This window comes from Fusarium mangiferae, assembly GCF_900044065.1.
Source record: "Fusarium mangiferae strain MRC7560 genome assembly, contig: FMAN_scaffold018, whole genome shotgun sequence".
NCBI lineage: Eukaryota > Fungi > Ascomycota > Sordariomycetes > Hypocreales > Nectriaceae > Fusarium > Fusarium mangiferae.
In genome coordinates, this window is record NW_024573938.1 from 600,605 (window position 1) to 618,065 (window position 17,461).

Genomic DNA, 17,461 nt, shown 5'->3' on the forward strand with positions numbered 1-17,461 from the left:
AAGGCACTAGAAGCGGAGGGAACATATCTTAACCTAGAAAACAGCAAAATACCAAAAAAATTTTAAAACCAAAAAAAGTAAACTATATACTGCTAAAAGTGATAAATGTGCTCTGTGTAAATAAATGGTGTTTCCTGAAAAAGGTCGGCGCTGTGATCTTGCTTGCTATTGCTGGCACCGTGTTCATTGAAACATATAGTCCTACCACTTCCCCTGGTGTTCAGAATTCCAGCCAAGTCCCGGCACACAATGATAGAAGGATGAAACTAATGGCCTGAAGGTACAACATATTGGCTACGGGGTGAATCCTACTTACTTCCAACATCAAGAAGATACCGTTTATCGTCGATACCTCCGCAAGGTCCGCGCAAGATCGCATATTCTCCGCAGTCGGTGGGCTGTTCCACTCTTGTTTTTTGCTTGCGAGGTTACCCGCAACAAACATCTCCAACTACCACGGCATCAGATCCACACATCCAACTGATAACAGAAAAGAAGCCTAAAAGTGAGTATTCGATGTGAAGTTCTTAGTTTTCAGGCGCCATTGCAATTAACATGCTGCCAGTCGCCGTGAGATGAAACTTCAGGGCCTAATGATAAGATCAAGATGTGATACTTGCGCTGACTTGTCCCCTGGTTCTTACGGTTGGAAGAAGAAGTCGTGGCAACCATGCTTCAGATCTATGAAATTTGTAGTGGTGCAGAATATTATTAATCGACTCGATTGATTCTGGCGGCGATTTATGGTGGGTAATGGATGGTTTCTTGGTGTTGTTACTGGTGCTTATGACTACGACCTGAAGTCACTGGCCATTGCCTCCGTATGACTACAGGATACAAGGGCTCAGAAGTTTGAATGATGGACGCGCTCATCAAATGCCAATAACGACATTTGAGATAAAGACAAACAAGCAACACATCCGGCAGCGTGCAACTAAATCCCAACACGATATGTTTGTATTGTGGAGAGTATGGTCATGGTTTAAATCGTACAACTACAGAAATATACTATGATCTAGTATCATAATTAGCTGCTGCCCGTTTGGGAAGAGGTACCCTGCTAGACCTGTTCCTCGCCTGCAGCTTCACCATCATAACCGACGCAACTAGCCGGACCAAATCCACGGCTGATTTCAAGCCGTGACAGGCAAAATCAATCTCGACACAGCGTCCTTAGAATGATGAATCGTATGAACTGTAGGTTCAGTCTTCACGCCATGTGCCTGGTTCTCCCCTGTTCCCAGATTGCGCAAATACGCTGGATGTGCACCACCAGCGATGATCACACGAATCTTATTCCCCTTGCGGAAAACATGCGCGCAGTCCACCAACGCAAGGCTCAGCGGCTCAGGACCTCTCGCAGGATCCAGTCGTTTATAAACATCACTTATACGTGTAGACTTTCCCCTGTTATTGACTTCGCTAAGCCGAACTAGAATATCGGCGTGTGGATTATCGGTGGTGTGATAAAGCTCAATGGTTGGTTTGCCGCAGACTTCTAAATCAGTCTCGAGAGTCGCGGTATCGAATACCGCAACATCTGAGCGTTTCGCGAGCTCGGTATCATTGTAGTTTGCGGGCTGCACATCGTCGAAAGGTCGAGGCATACCGATAGGAGGAGTTGCCTCATTGGGGTTAAATGTAAAGGTTGAGACCGATGCAAGCTCAGGCTGTTCCTTGCTCAGGGTTTTGGGCGATAAGTAGAAGCTTTGTATGGACGAAGCAAGCGGAGGCCAGCTGACCAAATCTCGCCATTCATTCAACCCTGTAACGAAAACTCGACAAGATGATGTTCTAGGAGCCGCGCCGCGACCGGCGAGATAGTGGTCAAAGAACTTTAAGCCCTCAATCAATGTTGGACCTTGTTGTGAACCAAGGTGTGACCATGGGCCGACGGTTAGGAAAGTCGGTGCTCCTTGTTCCACGAGAACACGATGCTGGTCCATGACCATCGGCAAAACGCTATCGTTCCATCCTGTAAACTGCAAGATGGGAATCTTAACCTTTTGCAGTGCAACACTCTGATTAGCGCTCGACCAAAACGGAGTCGATGTATCACTTTGGCTGATCAATTCTTCGAGCCAAGGTGGCTCCTTATTCTGCAAATGGTCCTTTATACCATCCATCAGAGGCAGAGAATCATAAACCGGCTGTAAAGTTTGAGGCAATTTCCTGATGTATGGCAAGCCAGGAGTGATACCCCGCTTCGGAGCAGTCATCAAAGCCGCCCAGGCAATCATATGAGTTTCCATCGCCCCGGTGCCCCAAGTAAAAGCACCAAAGTCCACTGGGCCGGTACTAATAACAGCAGCTTTCATGTCCGGCGGTGGATCCGTCAGAATAGCCCACTGCGTATGTCCAAGGTACGATCCTCCGTAAGTAGCGAAAGAACCAGTATACCAAGGCTGTTCACGCATCCAAGCAACAGTCGCAAGACCATCTTGTGCTTCATGAACCGCAGGGACGATTTCCTGGCCATCAGAGGGATCTGTGCCTCTGCAGGCGGCGAGGAGGACTTGATAGCCTCGTGAAGCGAACATACGTGCGTTACTGAGAGCCATGAGAGGTGCGATGCCGTACGATGTGCGGATGAGAATTGTGCCGAGGGGAAGGGTGGTTGGCTGGTATAGATTTGCAGCGAGTTTTACATCTTCGATTGGGATTTGGATGAACTCGGTTGTGTAGCTGCTTGTTTCTCGGGGGAGGCCGGACCACCACCCGAAGATGCGGTCGACGAAGAAGGTGATCCAGCCGCGTTCAACGGGCGGCATTTTGTCGTGGTTTGAGTGAAACTTATGGGGCTTGCCCTGGCTTCTTCAAGGCGAAGATGGTGTTTTCATTACATCGCATGAGAATTTCGGGATTTACGGATGTTCATCAAGGCAGCATTTATCAATGACGGGATTGTCAGAGTTGCATTATGGTTAGTGCTGACAAGTCGCTCGACCAATTGTTGGAGTCTCCAACCCCGCATTCGCGAGAGATGAGCTTCCGACTCCGAGCCTACCGAATTGAGTCTGAAGAGTGATTACTTGGAAGAGCAAAGGAAACAAGATAAGGCGAGTCGGCTAACCTTTTATTAAGTGCGTTCTCAGTCCCTCCGTCACCCTTGTAAAAAAAATATTTAGTATTCATCAACTACCACTAAATTTTATCCGACTGGCATATTAAGACTTTGGCCTTGGGTTTTTGACTGCCATCTACGACTTACAGACTTCGGCCAAGTAAGAAGTCATTTATCTTCTTCAAACCCTGTAAGTCCCCCTCCACAGTTCCCGACAGCTCCTTAGACACCCAACCATTTGTAAACCCTCCACCAAAGTCAATCAGCCACGCGTCATTCTTTTGGTCAACAAGTACATTATCGGGCTTTGCATCACCCCAGATAATACCAGCAGCATGAAGTTGCTGGAGCGTATCATTGACCTGCTGAGCCCATGTTTGCCTCGTCTCCCTCGATATGTCCGGATTTGCTGCACAGCGCAAGGTTCTGTGGCCGCAGTCGATATAGGTCAAGAGCAAGCCGAAGGCTCGCCCGGTGTCATCTCGCGCTAGGCCAATGAGACGCGAGACTCGAAGCGACTCGTCCAGCTGGGCGTTGTGTATGCTCTTGTATCTGTCAAGCTCATTGATGAATGACTTCTCGTCTCCGTGCCTCATAGGCTTGAAAAAAGCGCTCTTCCCACCTTTCAAAAGAACTTTAGAAGGCCTGCATGATGGCGGCCCGTGGGTATTTCTCTTCATGGGCAATTGAATGTCCTTCGGATCATACCAAGCCCAAGGCGCGCAAGTCTCTTCTGGCAGTTGAATACCGAATATGGGGGTCACCTCGCTGCTATCGTTGGACGGAACAGCGACAAGCTTATCTCCATTTCCTCGGATATCATATCTGTGTGTTTCAGGGAAGAGGAAGTGTTGCAATGTCAAGGGTGTCGTGATCTCTGGAACTTGTCTGAATTCAGGCAGAAGCGGCACGACAATCCAGTCATAAAAGTCTTCCAGCGTGTACCCATCAAGCTCATAGTTATCAGCAACTTTCAAAAAGAACAAATATTTATTTTTCAAGGTCGGGGCCTGGGAGAAGCTGTCTGCAGAGGCGTGAACCATGAACTGGCGGTAGTTGCACATTATTATAAACTCGGTGTCGGTATCCTTGGTACTAAAGGTGAATTCGAGCACGCTCCATGGCGGCGGCACTGTCGCATCTGAAATCATGTCCATCTCGTTATATTTTAGAAGCGTAGAGAGCCAGGGAGGTTAAGCGGTGGAGCCGTGGAATGGTGAAGAGGAAAAAGTTGGGGTCGGCAAAAAATGAACAAACGGGATTCCTTTTTCTGCCCTACTATTGATTTGTTTGTCAGCAATCTCACCCTCTACGCAAGCCATTCCTCACATGCAAATAGAACACACAAATTCTCGAACAATAACATTCCCACAAGCTACAATGACAATTCTTAATAATAGGCCAGCTACCAAACAATCATACTGTCTCATCCCCAGGTCCCCAGTATCTGCTCAAATACAATCTCCCCACCAGCAATTTACCCTCACGATCCTTTCCATCACGTCTCTGTTCTGTGAGCTGAACACTTAGTTCCCCTTCACCGCTTTCTCCTCCTCCTTCAAAATCGCATTCACAGCAGCGAACAACGTCCGAACAAACACCTCGTAGTCATACTTTGTAAACGGTCTCGTTGCTTCTTCGTCCTTATCCTTGGTCATCTTTTCCGCCATGGTATCAACATGCTTCTCGGTAGCCAACAGAACAATCTTCCGCGGCTTCCCGTGTTTCTTCTGTGCCTGTTCAAATCTCGTCACAATGCACCTCTTGATCAGCTCGGTAGTTCGCCGCTCGCTTACTTGGTCCTCGCACTCATAAATGGTTGTCAACCACTTTGCCTGCATGTATTCTTTGAGGATCCTGTTGTTCAGCGCCTCGGCTCTTGCCTGGCCTAGCTCAAGTCTAAGAGTCTCGATTTCGGTTGCATCACGGTTGTCGGTCTGTGAACTCGAAGAGGGTTGGCCAGATAGCCGGGATGGATAAGACAAGTCTGGATGTGTGTTAGCTCTGAGGGGCAACAACTTACCTTGACGATCCAGGAACGGGGAATCCTCAACTCCATAGAATCTCCAGGCAAGGATAACAGTCCCTGCATTCTCGATCAAGTCAAATGAGTCCTTGTACATTGAAAAAATCGATAAGGAGGCTGTTCGCGGCTGTCCGTTTTCAGGATTGCTCCTCAGCAATTTGTAGTACTCCACTTCCGATGTAACCACCATAGCCACCATACCAGCTTCAATTTTCTCAATCGGAGCAACTGCGCAAAGACAAGGGGTAATATCTGTGAGAGCCATGAGGCGCACCTTGATCTTATTCCTGTAAGCATCGAAAATACATTTGACAAGCGTGTCAGTTGAAAGAGGCGGAAGTGGACGAGGAAGTGCAAAAATGCCATCAGAGTCCTGGATGATGAGATTGTCGTCTCTGTAGACGTCGAGACTTCTGGGTAGCTCCATCACAGCGGCCGAAAGTTGTTAGATTTGGTGGTGAGATGAATGTCTTATCTTTGAGGGTCTGTGTTAAGATTGAGTTGCGATTGTGCGTTAGGGCTGTATCCAGGCTTGTGGTATTCCTTTGATACTTATACTCTTAGTACTTTCTTATCGGTTATATGAACAAAGTCCATGTTCTGTCGTAGATTTGTACGCATGACTACTCCAGCTATTCGATCGAAGTAAGGTCAGAACAAAGGACAAAGGAACTGAGGACATCTGAGCTGACAATGGGCTATGAACACATGAAAGTAGGTGCCAATGCGTTACGGACCAAGCAAGACTGCAATGGCACTGCCATACCGCGTTCTGGTATACCCTTTGAGTCAGAAGCACCGAACAAGATGAAGTGCCACTGGAACAAGAAAACTGCCACTGCGACTGAAGATGAGAATTAACTGATGTTCTACTCCCATATATAATGTTTTGATCCGGGATAGAAACTCTTCGACTCAAATATCTTGTCAACAGCCTTCATCCGAGAAACCCCATCCACCATCAAGAACCTCTCACTATTACTCTTTACCAAAGATCAGTCAACCTTTCATCCCAACTGTCTGCCCATCATGGCTCCCTCCGCACCCATCATCTACCCATCCAAGATGTCCCCCGGCATCCAAGACACCTTCAAGCACCACAACGCTCACCCCCTCGAGTACCGCGAGAAGCCCCTCTTCGTCATCGACGTCGCAACCGTCGAAGACACCGTCCGCGACTTCATAGCCTCCATGCCATCCACCGCCAACATCGACGTCGTCCACTTTGCCGCCGTCAAGGCCTGCTCCGGTAATCCCGTCACCGACGTGTACGACCAGCTTCGATGTGGTTTCGACTGTGCCTCTAAGGGTGAAGCCAAACCCCTTGTCGATAGAGGCATCAATCCCGCTCGTATTTCGCTTGGGAACTGCAATCTTCCAACCAACGAGCTTGAGTGGGGTATTGAAGTTGGTATTCAGTACTATGCTGTTGATAGCACTTCGCAGGTCCATCGTATGATCGAGGCAGCTGGTCGCGTTGCGAAACGTAAGGGTTGTGATGTGGCCACTATTCTCGCTAGCATCAAGCCTTTCTGTCGTCTTGTCTGTTCTGGAAAAGGTTCCGACAAGCCCTTCTCTGCCAAGTTTGGGGTCGATCCCGAAATGGCCTTCACTATCATCGAGGAAGCTCAGGCGCATGGTCTCACTTTCATTGGTCTCTCGGGTCACCCTGGGACTCAAAACGTCGCTATCGACGCTTTTGTCCAGTTTGGGCAGCTCTTCCGTGGTGTCTTCGACCGTGTCAAGACCGAACTCGGCATCACCATGACTCTGGCCAACATCGGTGGAGGATGGGCTGGTATCTCTACCAGGACTTCCCCCTCGTTCGTCGAGTACAACAAACCCACTATCGACATTTTCTCCTCCGTCTTCGCGGACTGGCCCGTCAAACTGATCCTCATGACGGAACCCGGACGCGCTTTCATCTCCAAAGCTGGATGGCTTCAGACTCATGTCATCAACGTCTCCAAGCACACCGCCGGTGCTTCCGTCTCACGCGTCTTTCTCTCCGTCGGCACTCTCCACGGACTAAACGAGGCCAACAAGATTTCCTTCGAGTGGTACACGTCTGCTCCTTCTGAGAAGACGAAGCCTTGTGTTCTGTATGGTGCCAGCTGTGACAGCTCGGACATCATCCTTGGGAAGGACGCCAACGGCAAGGAGAAGACTGTTGATCTTCCCGATGTCCTTGCTCCGGATCATCTTGTCTGGGTCTATGGTCCTGCTGCTTATGGGCCGGACTACTCGACTTCCTTCAATGGCGTTCCTCCCCCCCAGGTCATCTATATCAACTCCAAGAATGAATCCGTCTACATCACTTCCACGAAGGGAATCACCTACGAAACTGACAAATCGGTTCTCCCCACATGGCGGGTGTGAGACAGCATTCGGCTTTTGTTTTTGCAAGATAAAAAGGTTAGAGACCCCAACTAAAGGAAAAGGATACACCACTTTTGACTTTGTCTTTGCAGCGATAGCGCACTCTTAGTTTTCAGGAAACTCCATAGTTGGCAAAATTATGTCTTGTCTTGAAAACTTCTTATTCCCTTTAATTTGTGACTTTATGGTATGACAATAGACATAATACGGTGATGTTGACTTGATCTTGTATGACCTTCACAACAGACCCACCCTTCCTCATCGTGGGATCTCGCCTTGAATCTGTTGCTTGACTGCATCTAATACATAATAGCACTGAGTAAAAACACTATTGAGTGACAACAGATCTTAGAAAACCTGGAGCGCATGCGAAATTGAGCCCTCCAATGTCCTTCTCTTCCGTTAAAGGGCATCTAGAGTGTTTGAAGATTCTATTAGAACATCTTCCCTCACACTGAAGCTACATAAACACTATAAGGTCCTGCTCGTGATGCCAGATTGACATCCCTAAGCGTATCGACGAAGCTTGAAGCAAGAAGTGTAGTGCCTACAACAGGCTCATGAGAATGAGCAAAAGAACTACCTTTTTTGTTACATGAAGCAGATCAGACAATGAAAACGAATCCAATACCATTCCCAATCTCTGCATCCTTGTTCAACGCATAAATAGGCACTGAAAAGAATTAAAGCTTAAAGTCCAGACACGATGAGGCATTCATCCAAGCCTTGAGCCATTAATATATACCAATTGCCTCACCAACAACACTGCGAAAGATACCATCGGGGTCAAACTTCTCTCGGACTGCCTTGAAACGAGCAATATGCTTCAAGCCAATATCAGCATCCCGATCTCAGTCGCGTGGAAACAAACTTACATCGGGGTCGAGATTCTTCGCAGAGCGCTGAAATACCTCTTTTGTATTCTTGGTCCAATGCGGACGACACGGGAATTCGTCAATGAGCGTTTCCGCAAGTTTGTGATCTATCAACCTGTCAGCTGAATCACTCCCTGGCGATCTATGGAGCCAACTTACAAAATGGTTCGTTATATCGCAGTCCATCGCCGATACTTGGTTTGTAAGATGGGAAGTCCAACATGATAGCACCTTTATCCCAGTCGGCGCCATCGGAAGTACCGTAGGTCACCTGACCCAGGAGATCGAAATAGGGTCTGCCAAACTTGATGTTGATGCCGCTTCTGTAGGTCGATGCCATAAACTTGAGTTTCTTAGCCTCGTTGTCGAAGAGCTGACGAACGCGCTTAAGCATTGCATTTGCTTGAGTCACGGGGAAAGCAAGTTCAAGAGTATAACCGTGGATACCGTATTCCCAAACTGGCTTTTGGTCGGGATATAAACCGCCGATGAGAACGTCGTAGTTCCAGCCATAGACGGGCCACTTGGTGATAGGTTCGTTGGTCGTCTTTTCTCGAAAGTTGGGGTTTTCCCATTGTCCAAAAAGGATCTCTTCGGCCAGGAGGTTAGAGAGGGCGACGCCTTTTCCGGTGTTCCAGAGAGCTGTGATGGCGCCGGCTTCGAGTTGGGTTATTGAGAAAGTATTCTGGAAACCCTCCTGGTCGCTCTTGTCGGTTGGAATGACGTCATAATACCGCCAGTGGAATTTCTTCTTGTGGGGCCACCACTACAATCATTTAGTTCCGGTCAAGAAGTATAGCTGAGTATGGAGTACTCACCCAAAGATTGGCTGTGGCATAAGGCGAAATCATACCATAGATATCCCCGTTTAGAACATCAGCCTCGTCGAGCGTCTTCTGATCGGCGTAGACCTTAAAGTCGGGATAGATCTTAAACTTCATTCTCACAATCACACCAAGGAGACCAAGAGATGTCGAGGCAGCAAGCCACTCATCACTATCATCACGCTCCAGGTGTCGCAACTCGCCGTTGCCATCGATGATATCCAGAGCCAAAACACCAGCCGCAACCATAGAGTCCTCCCGAATAGAAGATCTGTGCGCGCCCATGGCTACACAACCGGCGAGAGTGATGTTCCAATTGACAAGCGTATATCCCGCAGATGCACCGCGTTGGTGCAGGTAATCTGCGAGCTGCAGGAATGTCACGCCAGCTTCGATCATCACAGTCCCAGCGTCGAGGTCAAGATCATAGATCTTATTGACCTGCTCTGTACGAACGATGACAGTATTCGGATCGTCGGAACACATTGTGTCGTACCACATATGTGCTTTTCCAGACGCGCGAACCCTCTGGCCTGCCTTGATGGCGTTTTGAACAATGTTTTGGATGTCCTTGACACTAGTTGCGTCACGAACAGCCGAGACATTCTGGCAGGCTGGGAAGCCGGGGCCGTCGAAAGTGTTGTACGTGAGAGCACTAGCCCCAACGGCCAAACCCAATGCGGCCAAGCATCGAAGAACTGTCATGGTGGTGGGAGAATTGATGAACCACTGGCGATAAAGTTCAAGTAGCAGCCATTTTCAATAGATTAGAAGTAATCCTATTGTATTTAAGCTTATTCCCAACAACCAAAAACATAGAGTTAATTACGCTCCGATAAGCGAGTTCCATGTGAAAGTCTAGCACGAACGCCGAGCAAAAGCTAAAGCCCCGCGTAAGGTCGCATTCACTAAACCTGGAGTTGGCGATCAGCATCATCAGATGATGGGCAGTAGCTCTCTTCAGGCAGGTCCCCTGCCCAGAATGGCACTTTACGCGGGGAACTCACCAAGTGAAATAGCGTTCCTGGTTTATTGCCCCAGAATGGGTAGTTCCGTGATCTGCTGATTTCTCAATTCGGTAGGGTTTGCATAGAACCCCAGTCGTATATGCCGCTCAACTAACGTTACCCCGCGTTTTGAACTGGATTGTTAGTGAGGCACAGTAAATGTCGTCTTGATCATGACCAAGTTCACGTCGGCTTCAATTGTGAGATTCAAGGCTTGATTCGCGGAAGTGAGGATCCGACATGTGAAAGGTTTTGGAGAGCATCCCTTCCAAGACGGTGAATGCGAGACGCAACTCGCCAAGGTTGAAAAAAAGTCTGGGCAACACTATTACCAATGACAGGTCAAGTATGACAGGATGAAGCCCAAACAGCATCATGGCGAGACTTACTATCCGCAGTAAGACCTGAATATATACGGCATCGCGGCAGTTGCTCTAAATTAAACCTGCTTACCCTAGGCATAACAAGCTACTTATGATCCTCTTACAAAAATCAAGCTGTCAACTGCGGGGTCGGATGCGGGACAACAATATTCCAGGTACAGACTATTCCGTCATAGCAAAAGGAGTAGCCCCACTCAAGGTCTCCCTTTATCTGTCCCAATCGTAACAGCACAAGGAGCAAGCATTGAGATAGCAAAGAAAATGCCTTAATTATAGATATAATCGCTTCAAAGTACTGCGGGGCAAACCTCATCAAAGGACAGACCGACCAAGGCACAAGGTCCAGTGCGTTCCTATCAAGCAGACTAAGGACTAACTCATCGGAGAAGATACCAAGCTACACGCCAATCCTGGCGATGATACCGATGGCAACCCTTTCGATAATACCGTAGGCCTTTTCTGGTTCTTCAAGAGTACTTGTCCCTACATGCAAGCTCGTCACGACTACATTACTGCTATTCTCAATGTCCGCACCGGAGAAGCCGTCGAGATTGCTCTCCGAGAACCTCTTGAAATGCTGCGTCTCTGCCTAGCCGACAACCTCGGCGTTCGCTCACAAGAAAGGCGGCTCCAGTTACGACTGGCGCGACATGATCTTGCCGTTCCTTGATCTCAAGGGAGAAGATGCATTCGAGGCTGTTATCGAGAAACCTTTGTACTACGGCGTTTCCTTAAAAATGGCCCTGACGCTTCTCAAGATTCTTCTAATGAAGGATCTAGAGTCTCTGCAGGGGTTCTTGCAGAAGAAAACCGATGCGACGGGGCAAGAGAGATATGTTTATCTGTAGGAGGAGTCTATGAGCGACATTCTTCAACAGCGGGCGGATATCGTCACGCAAGATGACTACAAGGACTTGATTGCTGAGCTTAAACTTCAGGTACTGCAGTTGTACAAGATGGTCAAGGAGGACAACAAACACATCTGGCCGGGCATTGAGAACCCGAACCTGCATTCATACGATGTGCCGGCCGCTTATTCTCCCGGCTCGCGGCAGGAGGCAGTGCTTACCTTTCGCCAGTCATGGTACTCTTGGTCAGTGACAGAGCCGGCGATACGACATATCAGGGGGATTATCAACGATTATAGGTAAAGAATCTGCCGTATGCACAAGATAAGAGGTGCGTGCCCAGCGCAAAGATATTGAAAAACTGTCTCAAATGACTTGATCTGAATGCCGAGAGAGCTGCCTTGTTCGAGACTCTTGGGTCGAATGAAGTCTCGGGCCGAGTTCTGGTCGATACGCTATTCGCAACTAAAACACGGGGCTAAGCATTTTATGGGGTGCGCTTTGACTTTACGTCCGGTGAGCCTGACACAGACGATCCGGAACAAAACCCCATAGACAGCCATGATCGACAAACGTTTCCGGCTAGCCAGAGCAAGATTCGGTTAGACACCGCGAGTCAGTTGAAACACGAGTCAGTCCCGACGCCACGGTCAGACTTAAACCCGTAACTAAGCCAATACAAATGGCCCCCAACTGTAAAAGGGGAAAATATGGAGTCATCGCGGCATTGAAATTGAACAAGACGAGATGATGTGCCGAGAGGATCGGCCACGTGCGGTCGGATGAGGGTGCCGAACAAGTCCGGTAGAGAAACGGAGGGAATGGGACTAATACAACTTGGGGGATTCTTGCGAGGGAGTTGTTTGAGATTGTGGATGATAGCAGTGATCATAGATGATGGTGCTTTTGCAGTTGAGACTTGTGGCTGAGAGCTTAGATCAGCAGAAAGAAGTTAGTATAAGTATCCAGGCTGCAAAGCCGTCAGTTCCAAGCCAGCCCAACATTCATCACATACCTTCAACAAACAATCAAGTCTCAGCCATGCTTTCACAGTTCATCACCTTCCTCGCCCTCACAGGCTGCGCAGCCGCTGCTCCCAACCCAAGAGCTGCAAAGTGCACATCCTACACCATAATCAACACCCGCGGCACCGGCGAAATGCAAGGTCCTTCCGCTGGCTTCCGCACCATGAACTCCCAAATCACATCCCAACTCCCCGGCGGCAAGATCTACAACACCGTGTACCCTGCCGGCTACGACCAAAACTCCGCGCAAGGCACCCAAGACATCATCCGTGAGGTGAAGAGCGTCTTGGCGTCCAACCCCAGTGAATGCTTCATTCTAGAGGGTTACTCCCAGGGCGCTGCGGCGACTGTGAATGCGCTGTCGCAGTTGACGGGTAGTGCTGGGGATGCTGTTAAGGGAGTTTTCCTGATTGGTGATCCGTTGCATAAGAGCGGGTTAGCGTGTAATGTTGATAATAACGGGGGGACGACGACAAAGAATGTTAATGGGCTTGAGGCTTTTGGGGGAGGAGGTATTCCCCAGAACTGGATCTCTCGCACGCTTGACGTTTGCATCTTTGTAAGTTCACATCGGATCTGGGACTTGAGATTGGTTACTAATGTGATTAGGGCGATGGAGTCTGTGATACGACGCATGGCTATGGTATCAATGCTCAGCACCTTCAGTATCCGAACGATGCGGCGACACAGAAACTTGGAACAACTTTTGTTGTCAAGCAGTTGAGTGGGTAAGGAGCCTGCTTTGCAAGGGAAATGTTCGTTTGTATCTAGTATCGAGAATGGTGATGTATATAGTAATTTGACAGTCAAAATTAAAGTGCTGATGGCCTCTTCATAATAACCACGAGACTAATAATCCAACAATCCATTAGCGCATAGTATTCCTCGTCATTGGCGCCGGGGCTCCAGTTGCATGAAGCAGCCTCAATGTTACTTCAGTTAACGCGATCAGACTGGTATACCTACCATTTCTCCCCAACTTGCAATCCGTTATCAAATCAAAGAGTCGGCAAGATTAGAGCTAACTATGTCAAGGAACGTAACCGAGCCACCTGTGCCCACTGCTCGGTTGCAAGTTCAATGGTACAAGATGCCAGATGATTGATTGAACTTCTGATCCAGCGGCTGGAAGATGGTATAAAATAAATGAAAAATAAGAACCATTGTGACTTTCTCAAGTCGAGCCTCTGAATCGAAGTTATCTATCTAGGCCACTTGAAAGAAATAGAATACGCGTGATGGTTGACTGGCCGTTCTGTGCTGCGACTTTTCCTTGCCGAGATGCGGCATACAATTCGCTCAAGGGTGAGCCAATTACGCGCATGGTACGGAGTACAAGTCCCCGTCCTTTTTGCCTGTCAACGTGGTCAGAAATAACAGTTAGGTTCGGACTACCTGACAAAATAAATCAGATGAGCTCCACCTGTAGCAAGCTGTGACCTGCACTGCTATTCTCGTTCTGCACCTAGCGCTTACTCCACAGCATGAACCTTTTTACTGCCATGTCATGCGACGGATCGGAAGAGTAGATGATCCGCTTCTTGGAGCCAGTGATGAGCTCTTCCCTCCCTGCAAGTCTCAGAATTGCTTTGTGCCAACCCCACCTTTCATTCATCATTCAATTGAGCAGTCACATCGTCACATCATCAAGCGACACCGCCATCACGCACTACAATCCCAGCGAGTCTCTAATAACACATAGACTTTACTCTCCATCACAAACCACCCAAAATCTCTGGTTCCGACCGTTGTAAGCACCGAACCAAGAGGCCCCTCCGAATACCCTCATCATGCCACCAAAAGCACCAAAAGGAGGTGAAACCCTGGCCAGCATCCTCATCGGCGGCACGCTCTATGCAGTCGCAGTGACAGGCATGGCAAGTCTATTTGAGAAAGCAGACGACAAGAAAGATAGCAAAGAAGAGCCCAAGCAAGCAGAGCCGAACTGGTTGCAAAGGAATTTCCCAGCAAAAGAAAAAGGTTATTACATGAAACAGGTTGAAGAGGAATTCAGGGAGCATCACGAGAAGCTGGAAAAAGAACGACAACAGTCACCACCAACATACGACACATCAATTTTCAAATTAACTGAGCAAGATCGCTTGCAAGCAGAGAACATGCTGAAGCCTTGAATAGTTGCGCGGGGTAATATAACGATATGAACTTGAATCCTTATCTATTTCTCATGCCAGTCCTGTCGAATATGCGTGATGTATCGACCAAGTGGAAATGAGGGCGAGTTCTGCGTATCTGGGTGAGAACGCAGCGCCTTGACAGGTCGCTGAACTGGCAGGCTCTCTGCCTGCGAGTGTGCCACTGTCTTTTATCACTTTACTTTCAATGTCAGGCTGAAACAGCGGGCTTGATGTCCTGTGCTGACCCATGTACAATGAACACGCCTCGACAAGCCCGGCTTTCATACCACTGTCACAGATCAATTGACAAGAGATAAAGAAATCTGCACTGCGTATTTTGTGAACAGAAGAAACGATAAAGATGGGAAATGTCAGCCCCCAGCTAATTCTCAACCTTCCAACTTACCATCCGACACCATCATGAATAGCAACACAAATCCGTATCTCCTCGGCCGACAGCTCCAGCAGTTCCGCCAAGACAATCCAGACGACACCCACGCCATTTGGACCGAATACGACCTCTACTACTTCACCCTTTGCCCACTCTCAACCTCTGGGAAAGGAAAAGAGACATATCCTCTTGAATGGCGATACGATGCCGTGCGCTTACGATCTAGCCGCGCCCTATGGAGGACTCTGATGGCGGACCGACACCCCTATGATGATGCGATGGAAGAGTGGCTTTCGAACTGGCGACAGCCCATGATTGAGAAGTGGCGTCAAGACAGGGCTGCGAATAAGAACGGATTTTGGAAGCGGCTCTGGGGTAGATAGATATCGGCTTTTTTCGAGGTCAGCGATATGACCTAATAAGCGCGCATCATTCCCAAGTTGTGCTGGTCGAGTCAAGAGGATCATCCAAAGTTACGAAATTGAGCAGCGCTTGTGGATCCAGGCGACAGTTATTCAACCAATTGCAGCATCTTGTTTTGCAAACTGACCTATTAGCTACCTTAGAATTCGGAACACGGGCCCACAGACGCTACCGAATTTTATAAGTTTATACAGAGGTTTATACTAAAAGTCTTTGCCGGCGCTAAAATCACGCTAAGTAAGGCAAAAGAGCTAGTACCTAAAAATATCGATTTTTATACCTATTTATCCCTGCCTTCTTTATACTTATTTTTACCTTCTAAAGCTATAATTTTTTAAATATATATAGGAATTCTTTTTATTTATACCTAAATCTACTTCTATAGAAGGTTATTTTATATAGCCTCCTACTTATAAATAGCTTTCTTTCTATTCTTTAAGGCGCCTTTTTTTATTATTATCCTCTTTATTTATAGCCAGGCAGGCTTAATAGCATTTAAATCTGGCAAATTTAAATACTAAAGAAGTCTCTAAACTCCCTTAATATTATATAAAAGCTACTATATATAGTATTTATAACTAAAAGCTTAATCTTTTTATATAAAGGTATTTAATCTTTTCTTTTTATATTTTTTTATAAAAGGAAGTAATTTAAGAATTAAGATCTTAATATAGTATTACTATTAATTAATACTGCCTTTTTTTCCCTCTTTTATTAGCTTACTATTAGCCTTATTTTAAGACTATATAGGCTTTTTATCTAATAGGTTATAAAGCCCTAGCCTTCTTATTTTATTTTTAAGTTTTTATTTCTCTTTTATAACTAGCTTAAGCTCTTTATTTATTGCCTATATTGCCTTTTTAGCTTTATAACAGTTAGGGTTTTAAATAGAGAAATTAATATATATTAGGTTTATATTTACAGATAATATAGGGCATGATACTAAGCTTATAAAGTATTATATCTCTTAATAATTAAGTAATATATATTAAACTTATTAATATAAAGATACTTTATTAATAGTTAGTAAGTTAAGTTCTATTTAATATTAAGTAAATATATATATATACTTAAGGTAATTAAATTAGTTCTCTTTTTAATTATTAATAATTAGGAATAATTATAAAGTAATTATAAACTAATTATTATACCTTAAAACTAGTTCTTTAGTAATTACTTTAGTAATTAAATAAAATTAATAGGATATATATAATATAATTATAAAGGTTATAATATAATTATAAAGGTTATAATATAATTTCCCCTTTCTATTAGGTTTTATCTTTAAAACCTATATAATCTAATATCTAATCTTCTTTTATAAGTTTATGTAATTTAGTCCTATAATTATTTAATTATATCTTTAGTGCCTGCCTATTGCTATATTATTAAAGCTAATTTAATTAACTTTAAAGGTTATAAAGTTATACTTTATATATATTATTTCTAAAAGAAACTTTAATATTTTATAAAACCTAATTTTAATATTTATAGTAAGTATATTTATTATAGGTATTTTTATAATAATAATAAGGTATCTCTTTTATAAAATAAGTTTCTTATATTTTTATATAAGTATTATTTCTTAATAGTTTATTATAGCTAATTATTTAGTAGAGGCTAAGTATAACAGTTAGGTTTCTAAACAGGTAAACTAGTCTATATTAGGTTTATATTTACAAGATATATAAGGCATTAAACTAAATATATTAGTAAAGTATTATATCTCTTAATAGTTAATAGTATAGATAAGGCTTATTAAAGTAAAGAAGTATTATTAATAGCTAGTAAGTTAAGTTCTATTTATTACTAAATAAATATATATATATACTGTAATATATATAAGTTAAATAGGGTCGGTTTAACTCTATTTATAACTGTTTATTATATAAGTTAAATAGTATATATTTAACCGATATAGGATAGGTAGTTCTTAATTAAGTAAAAAACAGTAGGGTATATATATATATATATAAGATTGTATTAGGTTATAATAATAAGAGTAAGTATTAAGAGGCTAAGGCTAATATAAATGCTTATATTAGTAGTGCAGTTAATATAATAGATTAATCTTTTATTTT

The 17,461-nt window shown here is 45.4% G+C and overlaps 9 protein-coding genes across 9 annotated transcripts; 4 read left to right on the forward strand and 5 right to left on the reverse strand.

Moving 5' to 3' along the window:
- Positions 1-1,133: 1,133 nt before the first annotated feature.
- On the reverse strand, positions 1,134-2,771 carry FMAN_12003 (uncharacterized protein; the record flags this gene model as incomplete). The annotated part of the gene is made up of 1 exon (XM_041824741.1): positions 1,134-2,771. The coding sequence occupies one exon, from the start codon at positions 2,769-2,771 to the stop codon at positions 1,134-1,136; it is 1,638 nt and encodes a 545-aa protein (XP_041690191.1).
- Positions 2,772-3,207: 436 nt separating this feature from the next.
- Positions 3,208-4,221, reverse strand: FMAN_12004 (uncharacterized protein; the record flags this gene model as incomplete). Its single annotated transcript, XM_041824742.1, has 1 exon — positions 3,208-4,221. The coding sequence occupies one exon, from the start codon at positions 4,219-4,221 to the stop codon at positions 3,208-3,210; it is 1,014 nt and encodes a 337-aa protein (XP_041690192.1).
- A 369-nt stretch (positions 4,222-4,590) lies between these two features.
- Positions 4,591-5,517, reverse strand: FMAN_12005 (uncharacterized protein; the record flags this gene model as incomplete). The annotated part of the gene is made up of 1 exon (XM_041824743.1): positions 4,591-5,517. One exon carries the CDS (start codon positions 5,515-5,517, stop codon positions 4,591-4,593), a length of 927 nt encoding a protein of 308 aa, XP_041690193.1.
- Positions 5,518-6,089: 572 nt separating this feature from the next.
- Positions 6,090-7,043, reverse strand: FMAN_12006 (uncharacterized protein; the record flags this gene model as incomplete). The annotated part of the gene is made up of 1 exon (XM_041824744.1): positions 6,090-7,043. One exon carries the CDS (start codon positions 7,041-7,043, stop codon positions 6,090-6,092), a length of 954 nt encoding a protein of 317 aa, XP_041690194.1.
- A 1,160-nt stretch (positions 7,044-8,203) lies between these two features.
- FMAN_12007 (uncharacterized protein) lies at positions 8,204-9,873 on the reverse strand (the record flags this gene model as incomplete). Its single annotated transcript, XM_041824746.1, has 4 exons — positions 8,204-8,293; positions 8,345-8,451; positions 8,504-9,110; positions 9,163-9,873. The coding sequence occupies 4 exons, from the start codon at positions 9,871-9,873 to the stop codon at positions 8,204-8,206; spliced, it is 1,515 nt and encodes a 504-aa protein (XP_041690195.1).
- A 677-nt stretch (positions 9,874-10,550) lies between these two features.
- Positions 10,551-11,228, forward strand: FMAN_12008 (uncharacterized protein; the record flags this gene model as incomplete). Its single annotated transcript, XM_041824747.1, has 2 exons — positions 10,551-10,572; positions 10,945-11,228. 2 exons carry the CDS (start codon positions 10,551-10,553, stop codon positions 11,226-11,228), a joined length of 306 nt encoding a protein of 101 aa, XP_041690196.1.
- Positions 11,229-12,447: 1,219 nt separating this feature from the next.
- FMAN_12009 (uncharacterized protein) lies at positions 12,448-13,163 on the forward strand (the record flags this gene model as incomplete). The annotated part of the gene is made up of 2 exons (XM_041824748.1): positions 12,448-12,990; positions 13,041-13,163. The coding sequence occupies 2 exons, from the start codon at positions 12,448-12,450 to the stop codon at positions 13,161-13,163; spliced, it is 666 nt and encodes a 221-aa protein (XP_041690197.1).
- A 1,058-nt stretch (positions 13,164-14,221) lies between these two features.
- On the forward strand, positions 14,222-14,563 carry FMAN_12010 (uncharacterized protein; the record flags this gene model as incomplete). The annotated part of the gene is made up of 1 exon (XM_041824749.1): positions 14,222-14,563. One exon carries the CDS (start codon positions 14,222-14,224, stop codon positions 14,561-14,563), a length of 342 nt encoding a protein of 113 aa, XP_041690198.1.
- Positions 14,564-14,986: 423 nt separating this feature from the next.
- On the forward strand, positions 14,987-15,340 carry FMAN_12011 (uncharacterized protein; the record flags this gene model as incomplete). Its single annotated transcript, XM_041824750.1, has 1 exon — positions 14,987-15,340. The coding sequence occupies one exon, from the start codon at positions 14,987-14,989 to the stop codon at positions 15,338-15,340; it is 354 nt and encodes a 117-aa protein (XP_041690199.1).
- Between the last annotated feature and the right edge of the window lie 2,121 nt (positions 15,341-17,461).